General features: G+C 64.0%; 2 protein-coding genes across 10 annotated transcripts in view; one reads left to right on the top strand and one right to left on the bottom strand.

The window, feature by feature from the left end:
* Positions 1–1,141: 1,141 nt before the first annotated feature.
* Positions 1,142–6,612, bottom strand: SNRPD2 (small nuclear ribonucleoprotein D2 polypeptide). 2 transcript variants are annotated; one of them, XM_065859489.2, is made up of 3 exons: positions 6,490–6,612; positions 3,192–3,371; positions 1,142–1,517 (listed from the first exon to the last, which is right to left on the bottom strand). In XM_065859489.2, coding segments are annotated over exons 1-3 (357 nt in total). In that variant the 5' UTR covers positions 6,492–6,612; the 3' UTR covers positions 1,142–1,342. The 2 variants fall into 2 exon arrangements, 1 of the variants encoding a protein (XP_065715561.1); XR_011736139.1 differs by lacking the exons at positions 3,192–3,371; positions 6,490–6,612 and adding an exon at positions 2,545–3,175 and having other exon boundaries at positions 1,340–1,517.
* Positions 6,613–7,162: 550 nt separating this feature from the next.
* Positions 7,163–17,556, top strand: part of HIF3A (hypoxia inducible factor 3 subunit alpha) — a 28,129-nt gene continuing 17,735 nt past the window's right edge. For 5 of the 8 annotated variants that reach the window (XM_071800868.1, XM_071800863.1, XM_071800864.1 and 2 more), the window contains exons 1-2: positions 7,186–7,289; positions 14,940–15,130. In XM_071800868.1, coding sequence (XP_071656969.1) covers positions 7,267–7,289; positions 14,940–15,130 — 214 coding nt within the window. In that variant the 5' untranslated portion in view covers positions 7,186–7,266. Of the gene's footprint in view, positions 7,290–14,939; positions 15,131–16,154; positions 16,242–16,360; positions 16,440–17,556 lie in introns of those variants that run through there. The other 3 variants (XM_071800862.1, XM_071800866.1, XM_071800865.1) reach the window with 3 other exon arrangements.

Below are 17,556 nucleotides of genomic sequence, written 5' to 3'. Positions count from 1 at the left end.
CCGGGGGGGACATCGGGGGACACCCGGGGGGGTTGGGGGGGGGGGGGCATAGCGGGGTACATGGGGGGACATTATGGAGGTGATGGGGGGGGGACACTGAGGGTGGGGGGGGGCAATGGGGGGGTGACAATGGGGGTGACACTGGGGGTGGGGGGGTGACAGTGGGGGTGACAATGGGGGGTGACACTGGGGACAGGGGGGTGAGACCGGGGAGGGACATAGGAGGGGAACATTGGGGAGGTGATATGGGGGGGGACACACTGAAGGGGAGGGGGGGACAGGGGGGGACATGGGGGACCCGCCCCCCCCTTCTCCCCCCATCTCACCGGCGGCTTCGGGGCTTCGAGCCCCGGGTGCTGCCCCCCGGTTGCCGCATCTGGTGGGGGGGGACATACAGGCCCGGGGGGGGGGGAGTCACAGGGGCCCCCAGGACCCGGGGGAGGGTCCCCAAACCCCGGGGTGTGGGGGGGGACACAGAGGGGCCCGAGGGGCGGGGCCTCGTCCCGCGTTTCCCGCGCTCACACCTCGCCTGGGCGGCACCGGCGCGAAACGCCTGGGGGCGCGGCCTCCGCGGGGTGGGCGTGGCTTGGGGGAAGGGGCGGAGCCCCACGCTGTCGCCTCCACCGGTTGGACAGCGGCTCTGCGAGGGGGGCGTGGTCTCCACGGTGGAGGCGCGGCTTGAGGGAAGGGGCGGAGCCCCGTGCTGTCTCGCCATCCGGTTGGACGACGCCTCAGGAAAGGGGCGTGGCCTACGCGAAGCCACCAGGGGCGGTGCTCCCGGAGTGGGGGGCGTGTCCAACACAAACCCCGCCCCCCCTTCGCGCTTATAACCCGTTTTCCCGCGCCCGGGCAGGGACTAATCGGCCCCTGGGGGGACAATTTGGCTCCTGGGGGTCAATTCATCCTCTGGGGGGGGGAAATTCAGCCCCTGGGGGGGTTAATTTGACTCCTGGGGGGTCAATTTGACTCCTGGGGGTCAATTCATCCTCTGAGGGGGTGGAATTTGACCCCTGGGGGGGTCAATTTGACTCCTGGGGGGGAAATTCAGCCCCTTGGGGGGAGAAATTCAGCCCTTGGGGGGAGAAATTCGACCCCTGGGGGGGCAGATTATTGGGCTGGGGGGTCACAGATTAACACCAGGTCCTAACAAACCATCTTTATTACTCCAATTGGGGGGGGCAAGCACAACCCACCCCAATTCCACCCAGCCCAGGTGATATTTTGGGGGTGGAAAGACCCCCAAAGAACCTCCCTTGTAACACAAACCCCCGCGTGGGCGGGTGAAGGGGGAATAGGGCGCATTGTGGGGGGGGCCAGGGTGCGTTTTGGGGTGTCCCCCCCCTCACTTTCCGGCGATGAGGGGGTTGCGCAGGACCACGATGACGGAGTCGCCGCGCAGGAACATTTTGGAGATGTAGCGGTCCTTGTTCACCGGCTTCGACTTCTTCTTCCCCTTCCCGCTCTTGGGCACCTCGGTCCACATCTCCTTGACGTTCTCCAGCACCATGTTGCAGTGCCTGAAAGTGGGGGGGACACGGCGGGGGGGTCATTTGGGGTGACCCCCTCACCCTCCCCAAGTCATCCAGGTAATGGGGAGAGGGTTGTGGGGATAAAGGGGGGGAGGGTTGTGGGGATAAAGGGGGTTTGGGGGGATATTTGGGGGGCCCCGAGGGGATGGGGGGGGATTTGGGGTCTCAGCCCCCCCCCCCCCCCCGGGACTTAAAGGGACTTTGTGGGGGGATGTGTGGGAATAAGGGGACATTGGGGGGCTATGGGGGACTGTGGGGGACCCTGGGGTGACAGTGGAGACTGTGGGGGACCCTGGGGTGACCCTGGGGACTGTGGGGGGCACTGGGGGACAATGGGAGCCTTGGGGTGACCCTGGGGGACTGTGGGGGACACTGGGGGACAATGGGAGCCTTGGGGTGACCCTGGGGGACACTGGGGACTGTGGGTGGACCCTGGGGAGACCCTGGGAGTCTTGGGGTGACACTGGGGGACACTGGGGACTGTGGGGGACACTGGGGTGACCCTGGGGGGACACTGGGAGCCTTGGGGTGACTCTGGGGACATTGGGGGACTGGGGGGGGACCCTGGATGACACTGGAAGCCTTGGGGTGACCCTGGGGCACACTGGGGGACTGTGGGGGACACTGGGGACTGTGGGGGACACTGGGGACCCTGGGGGACACTGGGGAACCAGAGGACTGTGGGGGACACTGGGGTGACACTGGGGGACATTTTGGGACAGTGACAGGACCCATCTTGTGGTTGTGGCAGCTGATGAGTTGGGGGTGGTGGGGGTACCCTTGGGGACCCTGAGGCGACCCTTGGGGACCCTGAGGCGACCCTTGGGGACCCTTGGGGACACTGGGAGACCCTTGGGGACCCTTGGGGACAGCGCCACGATCTTGACGCAGACCAGCAGCTTCTTGTTGTTGCGGCAGTTGATGAGTGGGTGATGGTGGGGTGACCCTGGGGACCCTTGGGGACACTGGGAGACCCTTGGGGACAGTTGGGGACCCTTGGGGACAATGCCAGGACCTGTCGAAGGCCTTGACGCGGCCCAGCAGCTTCTTGTTGTTGCGGCAGTTGATGAGTTGGGGATGGTGGGGGGACCCTGGGGTGACACTGGGGGACCCTGGGGTGACACTGGGGGACCCTTGGGGACACTGGGGGACCCTTGGGGACAGTTGGGGACCCTTGGGGACAATGCCAGGACCTGTCGAAGGCCTTGACGCGGCCCAGCAGCTTCTTGTTGTTGTGGCAGTTGATGAGTTGGGGATGGTGGGGGGACCCTGAGGTGACACTGGGGGACCCTGGGGTGACCCTGGGGACCCTTGGGGACACTGGGAGACCCTTGGGGACCCTTGGGGACAGCGCCACGATCTTGACGCGGCCCAGCAGCTTCTTGTTGTTGCGGCAGTTGATGAGTGGGTGATGGTGGGGGGACTCTGGAGGACACTTGGGGACCCTTGGGGACACTGGGAGACCCTTGGGGACAGTTGGGGACCCTTGGGGACAATGCCAGGACCTGTCGAAGGCCTTGACGCGGCCCAGCAGCTTCTTGTTGTTGCGGCAGTTGATGAGTTGGGGATGGTGGGGTGACCCTTGGGGACCCTGAGGCGACCCTTGGGGACACTGGGGGACCCTTGGGGACAGTTGGGGACCCTTGGGGACAATGCCAGGACCTGTCGAAGGCCTTGACGCGGCCCAGCAGTTTCTTGTTGTTGCGGCAGTTGATGAGGACCTGGGTGTTGTTCTTGACCGACTGGGTGAGCACGGAGAGCGGCCCCGTGGTGAACTCCTCCTCCTCGCGCCGCTGCAGCTCCTCGGGCGTCATCTCGCTCTTGGGCTTGTTCAGGAGGCTCCTGGGGACATTGGGGACACGGGGGGGACATCGTGGGGACAGCACGGCCATGGAGTGGGGGGGACATGGGGAGAATGGGGGGAGAACGTGGGGAGAACATGGGGAGAATGGGGGTAGAACGTGGGGAGAATATGGGGACATCATGGGGACATCTCGCTCTTGGGCTTGTCCAGGAGGCTCCTGGGGACATTGGGGACGTTGGGGACACTCGGGGGACACCGTGGGGACAGCACGGCCATGGAGTGGGGGGTGCATGGGGAGAATGGGGGGAGAACGTGGGGAGAATGGGGGTAGAACGTGGGGAGAATATGGGGACATCATGGGGACATCTCGCTCTTGGGCTTGTTCAGGAGGCTCCTGGGGACATTGGGGACACTGGGGGGACACCGTGGGGACAGCACGGCCATGGAGTGGGGGGGACATGGGGAGAATGGGGGGTGCATGGGGAGAATGGGGGGAGAATATGGGGACATCATGGGGACATCTCGCTCTTGGGCTTGTTCAGGAGGCTCCTGGGGACATTGGGGACACGGGGGGGACATCGTGGGGACAGCACGGCCATGGAGTGGGGGGGACATGGGGAGAATGGGGGGAGAACGTGGGGAGAATGGGGGTAGAACGTGGGGAGAATATGGGGACATCATGGGGACATCTCGCTCTTGGGCTTGTTCAGGAGGCTCCTGGGGACATTGGGGACGTTGGGGACACGGGGGGGACAGCACGGCCATGGAGTGGGGGGGACGTGGGGAGAATGGGGGGTGCATGGGGAGAATGGGGGGAGAATATGGGGACATCATGGGGACATCTCGCTCTTGGGCTTGTTCAGGAGGCTCCTGGGGACATTGGGGACACGGGGGGGACATCGTGGGGACAGCACGGCCATGGAGTGGGGGGGACATGGGGAGAATGGGGGGAGAACGTGGGGAGAATGGGGGGAGAACGTGGGGAGAATATGGGGACATCATGGGGACATCTCGCTCTTGGGCTTGTCCAGGAGGCTCCTGGGGACATTGGGGACGTTGGGGACACTCGGGGGACACCGTGGGGACAGCACGGCCATGGAGTGGGGGGGATGTGGGGAGAATGGGGGGTGCATGGGGAGAATGGGGGGAGAATATGGGGACATCATGGGGACATCTCGCTCTTGGGCTTGTTCAGGAGGCTCCTGGGGACATTGGGGACACCGGGGGGGACATCGTGGGGACAGCACGGCCATGGAGTGGGGGGGACATGGGGAGAATGGGGGTAGAACGTGGGGAGAATGGGGGTAGAACGTGGGGAGAATGGGGGTAGAACGTGGGGAGAACATGGGGACATCATGGGGACATCTCGCTCTTGGGCTTGTTCAGGAGGCTCCTGGGGACATTGGGGACACGGGGGGGACACCGTGGGGACAGCACGGCCATGGAGTGGGGGGGACATGGGGAGAATGGGGGGAGAACGTGGGGAGAATGGGGGTAGAACGTGGGGAGAATGGGGGTAGAACGTGGGGAGAATATGGGGACATCATGGGGACATCTCGCTCTTGGGCTTGTTCAGGAGGCTCCTGGGGACATTGGGGACACTGGGGGGACACCATGGGGACAGCACGGCCATGGAGTGGGGGGTGCATGGGGAGAATGGGGGGAGAACATGGGGAGAATGGGGGAGAATATGGGGACATCATGGGGACATCTCGCTCTTGGGCTTGTTCAGGAGGCTCCTGGGGACATTGGGGACACCAGGGGGACATCGTGGGGACAGCACGGCCATGGAGTGGGGGGGACGTGGGGAGAATGGGGGGAGAACATGGGGAGAATGGGGGAGAATATGGGGACATCATGGGGACATCTCGCTCTTGGGCTTGTTCAGGAGGCTCCTGGGGACATTGGGGACACCAGGGGGACATCGTGGGGACAGCACGGCCATGGAGTGGGGGGGACATGGGGAGAATGGGGGTAGAACGTGGGGAGAATGGGGGTAGAACGTGGGGAGAATATGGGGACATCATGGGGACATCTCGCTCTTGGGCTTGTTCAGGAGGCTCCTGGGGACGTTGGGGACACTCGGGGGACACCGTGGGGACAGCACGGCCATGGAGTGGGGGGGACGTGGGGAGAATGGGGGGTGCATGGGGAGAATGGGGGGAGAATATGGGGACATCTCGCTCTTGGGCTTGTTCAGGAGGCTCCTGGGGACATTGGGGACACTGGGGGGACACCATGGGGAGAGCACGGCCATGGAGTGGGGGGTGCATGGGGAGAATGGGGGGAGAACGTGGGGAGAATGGGGGTAGAACGTGGGGAGAATATGGGGACATCATGGGGACATCTCGCTCTTGGGCTTGTTCAGGAGGCTCCTGGGGACATTGGGGGGGACACCATGGGGACACAGGGACATCATGGGGATATTGGGGGGACATCGGGGGGACATGATGGGGACATTGGGGGGACACCATGGGGACATTGGAGGGACATCATGGGACATTGGGGGGGCACGATAGGGACATTGGGGGGACATTGGGGGGGCACGATAGGGACATTGGGGGGACATCATGGGGACATGGGGGGCACAATAGGGACATTGGGGAGCATGATGGGGACATTGGGGGGACATCATAGGGACATTGGGGGGCACGATAGGGACATTGGGGGGTACGACAGGGACATTGGGGGGCACAATAGGGACATTGAGGGGACACAGGGACATTGAGGGGACATCATGGAGCACGATGGGGACATTGGGGGGACCCGATGGGGACACAGGGACATTGGGGGGGTTCGGGGGGGGGGGTATGATGGGGACACAGGGACATCGGGGGCACATCACAGCGACATTGGGGACAAGCCATGTGGAGAATAGGGGGGAACGGGGGGAGAAGACGGGGACAGTGCAGGGACAGCGGGAAGGTGACAGGGGACACCGAGAGGGACACGGGGGACACTGCGGCTGGGAACCGGGGACACCCACGGGAGCCTCGGGGCGGCGATCACGGCCCCCGGGACAACGCGGGGCGGCGGGATCGGGCCCCCCCGGCCTCCCCCCACCCCTCCCGGCCTCGCCCGGCCCCCCCGGTATTTCCCGCCCCCTCCCGGTCCTCCCCGCCCCCCCGGTCCCCCCGGTCCGGTTTCCCCCCTCACATGGTGATCCCGCTCCCGCGCCTCCGCTGCGCTTCCGGTCAACGGAGCCACTTCCGGCAGACGGAGAGCGGCCAATGCGCATGCGCGGGAGGCTCAGGGGCGGGGCAACAAAGGGGGCGGGTAATAAAAGGGGCGTGGCAACCAAAGGGGCGTGGGGATAAAAAGGGGCGGGGCCGAGGCGCAGCCACGGCGGCAGGAGGGGGGGGGGCCTGGAAACAGCTGGAGGGGGTGGGAATGGGGGGCCTGGAAACGGGCGTGGGGAGAAGGGTTAAAATGGTCGGGGGGGGTGGGAGGGGCTTGAGGGGCTCTGGGGGGGTCTGAGTGGGTGGGGGGGGGTTTGGGGACCCCCCGGTTGTGGTGAGGGGGGGTCGGGGGTGCAGGGGGTGCAGCGGTGCCCCCCCCCCTCACCCCCCGCCCGCTGAGAAAGGGGCGGGGCACGGTGTGTTGGAGGCGTGGTCTGGCTCGGAGCCCAAGGGGGTGTGGCCTGGTGGGGGGCGGAGCCTTCTGGGGAGGCGGGCGGAGCTGAGCGGTGGGCGGGGCTCCGAGCTGGAGGGAGGGGAGGGGATTGGCCGCGGGCCAGGAGGGGGGCGGGGCCCAAGGGGTGGGGAGGGGGGCGGGGTTAGGCCGGCGGCCAATGGGTGTGTCCGGGGGGGCGGAGTCAGGCCGGGGGGCTCTTGGCCGGTGGCCAATGGGTGTGTGCGGGGGGCGTGGCTCGGGCAGGGGGGCGTGCCCGGGGAAGGGGCTCGGCGCGGTGGGTGCGGTGGCGGCGGCGGCGCCATGGACGGGAGAACCGGGGCGAGGTACGGGCGGGGGGCCCGGGGGGGGACACGGGGGACCGGGGGGGACCGGGGGGCACCGGGGGTGGGGCAGGAGCCGCCCCCCGGGGTGGGGGTCCCGGGACACTGGGGGGGACACACAGGATTGGGCCCCCTGGGGCCGGTGGGGGGGGCAGGAGCCGCCCCCCCCGGATGGGTGGGGGTCGGTTAGGACCCTGGGGGGGGTCCCGGGACCTTCGGGGTGTTGGAGGTGGGGGGGCAGGGGAACAAGGGTCCTGGGACAAGGAGGCTGGGGGTGCCAGGATTGAGCCCCCGGGCTGGGGGGGGGGGTGTCCCGGGACAGCGACCCCGTTTTGGGGGGGGGGGTCCCATGGCTAAAGTTGGTTCTGGGTCCTGGGGGGGTGGGGGGTGTGGCAGGATCGGGCCCCTCATAGGGGTGTCCCAGGGACTGGGGCGGGGGGGGGAACACAGGAGTTGGGCACTGGGGGGACCCCAGTTTTGGGGGGGGGTCCCTGTGGACCCTCGTGCGTCCTCGTGCACCCTCGTGTGTCCTCGTGCGAGCGCCTCGTGCACCCTCGTGCACTCTTGTGTGACCTCTGTGCCTCCTTGTGCACCTTCGTGCGCCCTCGTGCAAGCTCTGTGCCTCCTCGTGCACCCTCATCCGAATGCCCCGTGCATTCCCGTGCAAGCTCCGTGCATCCTCGCGCACCCTCGAGCAAGGGTCTCGTGCACCCTCGTGCAAGGGTCTCGTGCACCCTCGTGCAAGGGTCTCATGCCTCCTCGTGCAATCTCTGGGCCTCCTCGTGCACCCTCGTGCAAGGGTCTCGTGCACCCTCGTGCAATCTCTGTGCACCCTCGTGCATCCTCGCGCACCCTCGTGCAAGGGGCTCGTGCACCCTCGTGCACCCTCATGCCTCCTCGTGCAATCTCTGTGCACCCTTGTGCATCCTCGTGCACCCTCGTGCAAGGGTCTCGTGCCTCCTCGTGCAATCTCTGGGCCTCCTCGTGCACCCTCGTGCCTCCCCGTGCAATCTCTGTGCCTCCTCGTGCATCCTCGTGCACCCTCGTGCAAGGGTCTCGTGCCTCCCCGTGCAATCTCTGTGCCTCCTCGTGCACCCTCGTGCACCCTTGTGCATCCTCGTGCAAGGCTCTCGTGCCTCCCCGTGCAATCTCTGTGCCTCCTCGTGCACTCTCGTGCCTCCTCGTGCGCCCTCGTGCGAGCGTCGCGCCGCGTGTGCCACGTGCGGGGGGGGTGTGTTCGTCACGTGTGGCCTTGGCGTGACGTGGCCGGGCGTCACACGCGTGTGTGTGTCCATTCCCCCCCCTCCCCGCCCAGCGCCCGGACGCCTGGGTCCCCCGCCCTGGCGGGGGGGGGGGCACCCGGATGCCTGGGTCCTCAATGGGTCCCCAAAGCCCCCCAGGGGGCTGGGGAAGGGACCCAGGCGTCCGGGACCTCCCACCCCCCCCCCCCCCCCCCCGTTAGTGTTTGTTACTGGTTCCAGGTGGTGCTCGTTACTGGTACCAGTTGGTGTTTGTTATTGGTCCCAATTGGTGCTGGTTACTGGTCCCAGTTGCTGCTCAGTTCTAGTCCCAGTCAGTGCTGGTTACTGGTCCCAGTTCAGGCTGTTTGTTACTGGTCCCAGTTGGTGCTCAGTTCTGGTCCCAGTTGGTGCTGGTTACTGGTCCCAGTCGGTGCTCAGTTCTGGTCCAAGTTGGTGCTCAGTTCCAGTCCCAGTCGGTGCTGGTTACTGGTCCCAGTCGGTGCTGGTTACTGGTCCCAATTGGTGCTGGTTACTGGTCCCAGTTGGTGCTCAGTTCTGCTCCCAGTCGGTGCTGGTTACTGGTCCCAGTCGGTGCTCAGTTCTGGTCCCAGTCGGTGCTCAGTTCTGGTCCCAGTTGGTGCTCAGTTCCAGTCCCAATCGGTGCTGGTTACTGGTCCCAGTTGGTGCTCAGTTCTGGTCCCAGTTGGTGCTGGTTACTGGTCCCAGTTCAGGTTGTTTCTGGTCCCGGTTTCCCGCGGGTGGGGGGGGGGCGGCAGCGGCTCATTTGCATAGATTAGCATGGCCACGCCCCCTCCCCCCCCGCTCCCCCCTCCCTCCTCGAGTTCCCGACCGGGCCCCCCGGGCCGGGAGCCAAGAACAGGAACAGGAACAGCGCGTCCTGACAGACAGACAGACGGAGCACGTATGCACGGACACACACGGACACACAGACACAGACACACGGACACACGGACACAGCCCGTCCTGACAGACAGACAGACGGAGCACGTACGCACGGACACACGGACACACACGGACACACAGACACACACACGGACACAGCCCGTCCTGACAGACAGACAGACGGAGCACGTACACACGGACACACACGGACACACACGGACACACAGACACACACACGGACACAGACACACGGACACAGCCCGTCCTGACAGACAGACAGACGGAGCACGTACGCACGGACACACGGACACACACGGACACACAGACACACACACGGACACAGACACAGCCCGTCCTGACAGACAGACAGACGGAGCACGTACGCACGGACACACGGACACACACGGACACACAGACACACACACGGACACACGGACACACACACGGACACACGGACACACACGGACACACAGACACACACGGACACACAGACACACACACGGACACACGGACGGACACACAGACACACACACGGACACACAGACACACACACGGACACACAGACACAGCCCGTCCTGACAGACAGACAGACGGAGCACGTACGCACGGACACACGGACACACACGGACACAGACACAGACACACGGACACAGCCCGTCCTGACAGACAGACAGACGGAGCACGTACGCACGGACACACGGACACAAACACACGGACACAGACACACAGACACAGCCCGTCCTGACAGACAGACAGACGGAGCACGGACGCACGGACACACGGACACACACGGACACACAGACACAGACACGGACACAGCCCGTCCTGACAGACAGACAGACGGAGCACGTACGCACGGACACACGGACACACACGGACACACGGACACACACGGACACACAGACACAGACACACGGACACAGCCCGTCCTGACAGACAGACAGACGGAGCACGTACGCACGGACACACGGACACAAACACACGGACACAGACACACAGACACAGCCCGTCCTGACAGACAGACAGACGGAGCACGGACGCACGGACACACGGACACACACGGACACACAGACACAGACACGGACACAGCCCGTCCTGACAGACAGACAGACGGAGCACGTACGCACGGACACACGGACACACACGGACACACGGACACACACGGACACACAGACACAGACACACGGACACAGCCCGTCCTGACAGACAGACAGACGGAGCACGTACGCACGGACACACGGACACACACGGACACAGACACACAGACACACACGGACACATGGACACAGACACACAGACACAGCCCGTCCTGACAGACAGACAGACGGAGCACGTACGCACGGACACACGGACACACACGGACACACACATGGACGCACACGGACACACACAGGGACAGACACACGGACACATGGACACACACACAGACACACGGACACACACAGGGACACACGGACACACACAGGGACACATGGACACACACACAGGGACACATGGACACAGGCACATGGACACAGACACACACACGGACACACGGACACATGGACACACACATGGAGACATACACGGACACACGGACACAGACACATGGACACAGACACACGGACACACAGACACACACACGGACACACAGACGCACGGACACATGGACACACGGACACACACATGGACACACGGACACATGGACACAGACACATGGACACACAGACACACACATGGACACACGGACACACACACGGACACACAGACACACACACGGACACACGGACACACACACGGACACACATGGACACACGGGCACACACACGGACACACGGACACAGACACAGCCCGTCCTGACAGACAGACAGACGGAGCATGGACACACGGACACACAGACACGGACACATGGACACACGGACACACACATGGACACACATGCGGACACACGGACACAGACACAGCCCGTCCTGACAGACAGACAGACGGAGCACGGACACACAGACACACACACGGACACACGGACACAGGGAGACAGACACAGCCCGTCCTGACAGACAGACACACGGACAGGCACACAGACACACATGGACACGTGGACACAGGGACAGACGGACACAGACACAGCCCGTCCTGGGGAAGGGGAGCACGGACGCACGGACAGACACGCGGACGTGGACAGACACACGGACAGACTGACATACGGACAGACTGACACACGGACAGACTGACATACGGACAGACTGACACACGGACAGACTGACACACGGACAGACTGACACACGGACAGACTGACATACGGACAGACTGACACACGGACAGACTGACATACGGACAGACTGACACACGGACACAGCCCGTCCTGGGGACGGAGAGCACGGACAGACAGGCGGACACAGGGACACAGAGAAGGACAGACACACGGACACAGCCCCGGACACACCTGTGGTGCGGGGGGTGCTGTATGGATCCCATGGGTGCTGTGGGTGCACTATGGGTGCTGTATGGATCCCATGGGTGCTGTATGGATCCCATGGGTGCTGTGGGTGCACTATGGGTGCTGTATGGATCCCATGGGTGCTGTATGGATCCCATGGGTGCTGTGGGTGCACTGTGGGTGCTGTATGGATCCCATGAGTGCTGTGGGTGCACTGTGGGTGCTGTATGGATCCCATGGGTGCTGTATGGATCCCATGGGTGCTGTGGGTGCACTATGGGTGCTGTATGGATCCCATGGGTGCTGTATGGATCCCATGAGTGCTGTGGGTGCACTGTGGGTGCTGTATGGATCCCATGGGTGCTGTGGGTGCACTATGGGTGCTGTATGGATCCCATGGGTGCTGTATGGATCCCATGAGTGCTGTGGGTGCACTATGGGTGCTGTATGGATCCCATGGGTGCTGTATGGATCCCATGGGTGCTGTGGGTGCACTATGGGTGCTGTATGGATCCCATGGGTGCTGTATGGATCCCATGGGTGCTGTGGGTGCACTGTGGGTGCTGTATGGATCCCATGGGTGCTGTATGGATCCCATGGGTGCTGTGGGTGCACTATGGGTGCTGTATGGATCCCATGGGTGCTGTGGGTGCACTATGGGTGCTGTATGGATCCCATGGGTGCTGTATGGATCCCATGGGTGCTGTGGGTGCACTATGGGCGCTGTATGGATCCCATGGGTGCTGTGGGTGCACTATGGGTGCTGTATGGATCCCATGGGTGCTGTGGGTGCACTGTGGGTGCTGTATGGATCCCATGGGTGCTGTATGGATCCCATGGGTGCTGTGGATGCACTATGGGTGCTGTATGGATCCCATGGGTGCTGTGGGTGCACTATGGGTGCTGTATGGATCCCATGGGTGCTGTGGATGCACTATGGGTGCTGTATGGATCCCATGGGTGCTGTATGGATCCCATGGGTGCTGTGGGTGCACTGTGGGTGCTGTATGGATCCCATGGGTGCTGTATGGATCCCATGGGTGCTGTGGGTGCACTGTGGGTGCTGTATGGATCCCATGGGTGCTGTATGGATCCCATGGGTGCTGTGGGTGCACTGTGGGTGCTGTATGGATCCCATGGGTGCTGTATGGATCCCATGGGTGCTGTGGGTGCACTATGGGTGCTGTATGGATCCCATGGGTGCTGTATGGATCCCATGGGTGCTGTGGGTGCACTGTGGGTACTGTATGGATCCCATGGGTGCTGTATGGATCCCATGGGTGCTGTGGGTGCACTATGGGTGCTGTATGGATCCCATGGGTGCTGTATGGATCCCATGGGTGCTGTGGGTGCACTATGGGTGCTGTATGGATCCCATGGGTGCTGTATGGATCCCATGGGTGCTGTGGGTGCACTGTGGGTACTGTATGGATCCCATGGGTGCTGTATGGATCCCATGGGTGCTGTGGGTGCACTATGGGTGCTGTATGGATCCCATGGGTGCTGTATGGATCCCATGGGTGCTGTGGGTGCACTATGGGTGCTGTATGGATCCCATGGGTGCTGTATGGATCCCATGGGTGCTGTGGGTGCACTATGGGTGCTGTATGGATCCCATGGGTGCTGTGGGTGCACTATGGGCGCTGTGTGTCTCCCATGGGTGCAGGTGCCCCCCGGATGTGCGCAAGGAGCGCTCCCGGGACGCGGCGCGGTGCAGGGGGTGCAGTATGGATGCTGTATGACTCCCATGGGTGCTATGGGTGCAGGTGCCCCCCGGATGTGCGCAAGGAGCGCTCCCGGGACGCGGCGCGGTGCAGGGGGTGCAGTATGGATCCCATGGGTGCTGTGTGTCTCCCATGGATGCTGTATGACTCCCACGGGTGCTGTGTGTCTCCCGTGGGTGCAGGTGCCCCCCGGATGTGCGCAAGGAGCGCTCCCGGGACGCGGCGCGGTGCAGGGGGTGCAGTATGGGTGCTGTATGACTCCCATGGGTGCTATGGGTGCAGGTGCCCCCCGGATGTGCGCAAGGAGCGCTCCCGGGACGCGGCGCGGTGCAGGGGGTGCAGTATGGATGCTGTATGACTCCCATGGGTGCTATGGGTGCAGGTGCCCCCCGGATGTGCGCAAGGAGCGCTCCCGGGACGCGGCGCGGTGCAGGGGGTGCAGTATGGATCCCATGGGTGCTGTGTGTCTCCCATGGATGCTGTATGACTCCCACGGGTGCTGTGTGTCTCCCGTGGGTGCAGGTGCCCCCCGGATGTGCGCAAGGAGCGCTCCCGGGACGCGGCGCGGTGCAGGGGGTGCAGTATGGGTGCTGTATGACTCCCATGGGTGCTATGGGTGCAGGTGCCCCCCGGATGTGCGCAAGGAGCGCTCCCGGGACGCGGCGCGGTGCAGGGGGTGCAGTATGGATGCTGTATGACTCCCATGGGTGCTGTGTGTCTCCCGTGGGTGCAGGTGCCCCCCGGATGTGCGCAAGGAGCGCTCCCGGGACGCGGCGCGGTGCAGGGGGTGCAGTACGGATCCCATGGGTGCTGTATGACTCCCATGGGTGCTATGGGTGCTGTATGTTTCCCATGGGTGCTGTATGACTCTCATGTCTCCCACGGGTGCAGGTGCCCCCCGGATGTGCGCAAGGAGCGCTCCCGGGACGCGGCGCGGTGCAGGGGGTGCAGTATGGATGCTGTGTGTCTCCCATGGGTGCTGTGTGTCTCCCGGGGGTGCAGGTGCCCCCCGGATGCGCGCAAGGAGCGCTCCCGGGACGCGGCGCGGTGCAGGGGGTGCAGTATGGATCCCATGGGTGCTGTATGACTCCCATGTCTCCCATGGGTGCAGGTGCCCCCCGGATGTGCGCAAGGAGCGCTCCCGGGACGCGGCGCCGTGCAGGGGGTGCCGTATGGATGCTATGGGTGCTGTGTGTCTCCCATGGGTGCTATGGGTGCTGTGTGTCTCCCATGGGTGCTGTATGACTCCCATGTCTCCCACGGGTGCAGGTGCCCCCCGGATGTGCGCAAGGAGCGCTCCCGGGACGCGGCGCGGTGCAGGGGGTGCAGTATGGATGCTGTATGACTCCCATGGGTGCTGTGGGTGCAGGTGCCCCCCGGATGTGCGCAAGGAGCGCTCCCGGGACGCGGCGCGGTGCCGGCGCAGCCGCGAGGCCGAGGTGTTCGCGCAGCTGGCGCGCACGCTGCCCTTCAACCGCGGGGTCTGCGCCCACCTGGACAAGGCCACGGTCATGAGGCTGACGCTGAGCTACCTGCGGCTGCACCGCCTGCTGCACGACGGTGAGAGCACCCCAGAACTGCACCCTGCACCCCCAAACTGCACCCTGAACCTGCACCCTGCACCCCCAAACTGCACCCTGAACCTGCACCCCAAAACCACTGCACCCTGCACCCCAAACTGCACCCTGAACCTGCACCCTGCACCCCAAAACTGCACCCCGAACCTGCACCCTGCACCCCAAACTGCACCCCGAACCTGCACCCTGCACCCCCAAACTGCACCCCGAACCTGCACCCTGCACCCTGCACCCCAGTCCCCACGGTCATGAGGCTGACGCTGAGCTACCTGCGGCTGCACCGCCTGCTGCACGACGGTGAGAGCACCCCAGAACTGCACCCTGCACCCCAAACTGCACCCCGAACCTGCACCCTGCACCCCAAACTGCACCCCGAACCTGCACCCTGCACCCCAAACTGCACCCCGAACCTGCACCCTGCACCCCAAACTGCACCCCCAAACTGCACCCTGCATCCCGAACCTGCACCCTGCACCCCCAAACTGCACCCTGCACCCCAAACCCCTGCACCCCAGTCCCCACGGTCATGAGGCTGACGCTGAGCTCCCTGCGGCTGCACCGCCTGCTGCACGATGGTGAGAGCACCCCAGAACTGCACCCTGCACCCCAAACTGCACCCCGAACCTGCACCCTGCACCCCAAACTGCACCCCGAACCTGCACCCTGCACCCCAAACCTGCACCCTGCACCCCAAACCCCTGCACCCCAGTCCCCACGGTCATGAGGCTGACGCTGAGCTACCTGCGGCTGCACCGCCTGCTGCACGATGGTGAGGGCACCCCAGAACTGCACCCTGCACCCCAAACTGCACCCCAAACCTGCACCCTGCACCCCAAACCTGCACCCTGCACCCAAACCCCTGCACCCCAGTCCCCATGGTCATGAGGCTGACGCTGAGCTACCTGCGGCTGCACCGCCTGCTGCACGACGGTGAGGGCACCCCAGAACTGCACCCTGCACCCCAAACTGCACCCTGAACCTGCACCCTGAAACCCCTGCACCCTGCACCCTGCACCCTGCACCCTGCACCCCAGTCCCCACGGTCATGAGGCTGACGCTGAGCTACCTGCGGCTGCACCGCCTGCTGCACGATGGTGAGGGCACCCCAGAACTGCACCCTGCACCCCAAACTGCACCCCGAACCTGCACCCTGCACCCCAAACTGCACCCCCAAACTGCACCCTGCATCCCGAACCTGCACCCTGCACCCAAACCTGCACCCTGCACCCCAGTCCCCACGGTCATGAGGCTGACGCTGAGCTACCTGCGGCTGCACCGCCTGCTGCACGACGGTGAGGGCACCCCAAAACTGCACCCTGCACCCCGAACTGCACCCCGAACCTGCACCCTGCACCCCAAACCTGCACCCTGCACCCCAAAACCCCAGCACCCCAAACCCCATGGCCATGAGCTACCTGCGGCTGCACAATGGTCAGTGCACCCCATTGATCCCTCCCCCATTGATCCCCCCCCACTGATCCCTCCCATTGATCCCTCCCATTGACACCCCCACTGATCCCCCCCATTGTCACCCCCACTGATCCCCCCCATTGTCACCCCCACTGATGCCCCCCCCACTGATCCCCCCCATTGTCACCCCCATTGATTCCCCCCCTCACTGATACCCCCAATTGATCCCCCCTCCCATTGATCCCCCCCCATTGATAACTCCCCCATTGACACCCCCATTGATCCCCCCCATTGACACCTTCCCATTGATCTTCCCCCATTGATCCCCCCCCATTGATCCCCCCTCCCATTCATAACTCCCCCACTGATCCCCCCGCATTGATAACTCCCCCATTGACCCCCCCTACATTGATCCCCCCCACATTGATCCCCCTTCCCATTGATCCCCCTCCCATTGATCCCCCCCGAATTGACACCTTCCCATTGATCCCCCCCATTGATCCCCCCCCATTGATACCCCCCCATTGACACCCCCATTGATCTTCCCCATTGATTCCTCCCTCCCATTGATCTCCCCCCATTGATTCCCCCCTCCCATTGATCCCCCCCATTCATAACTCCCCCATTGATCCCCCCCATTGATAACTCCCCCATTGATCCCTCCCATTGATAACTCCCCCATTGATCCCCCCCCATTGATAACTCCCCCATTGATAACTCCCCCATTGATCCCCCCCCCCATTCATAACTCCCCCATTGATCCCCCCCATTGATAACTCCCCCATTGATCCCCCCTCATTGATAACTCCCCCATTGATCCCTCCCATTGATAACTCCCCCGTTGATCCCCCCCCATTGATAACTCCCCCATTGATCCCCCCCATTGATTCCCCCCTCCCATTGATCCCCCCCCATTCATAACTCCCCCATTGATCCCCCCCATTGATAACTCCCCCATTGATTCCCCCCCATTCATAACTCCCCCATTGATCCCCCCCC

Source organism: Patagioenas fasciata, chromosome 33 (genome assembly GCF_037038585.1).
Source record: "Patagioenas fasciata isolate bPatFas1 chromosome 33, bPatFas1.hap1, whole genome shotgun sequence".
In the NCBI taxonomy this organism is placed as follows: Eukaryota; Metazoa; Chordata; class Aves; order Columbiformes; family Columbidae; genus Patagioenas; species Patagioenas fasciata.
This window is presented reverse-complemented; position numbering and strand designations above follow the sequence as displayed.

Bases quoted from the DNA above. Each gene is read 5' to 3' on its own strand.
- SNRPD2 (XM_065859489.2), bottom strand. The intron at 1,518-3,191 runs GTCCTGGCATTG...CCCCACTTTCAG, and splicing joins CGCGTCAAGGCCTTCGACAG to GCACTGCAACATGGTGCTGG.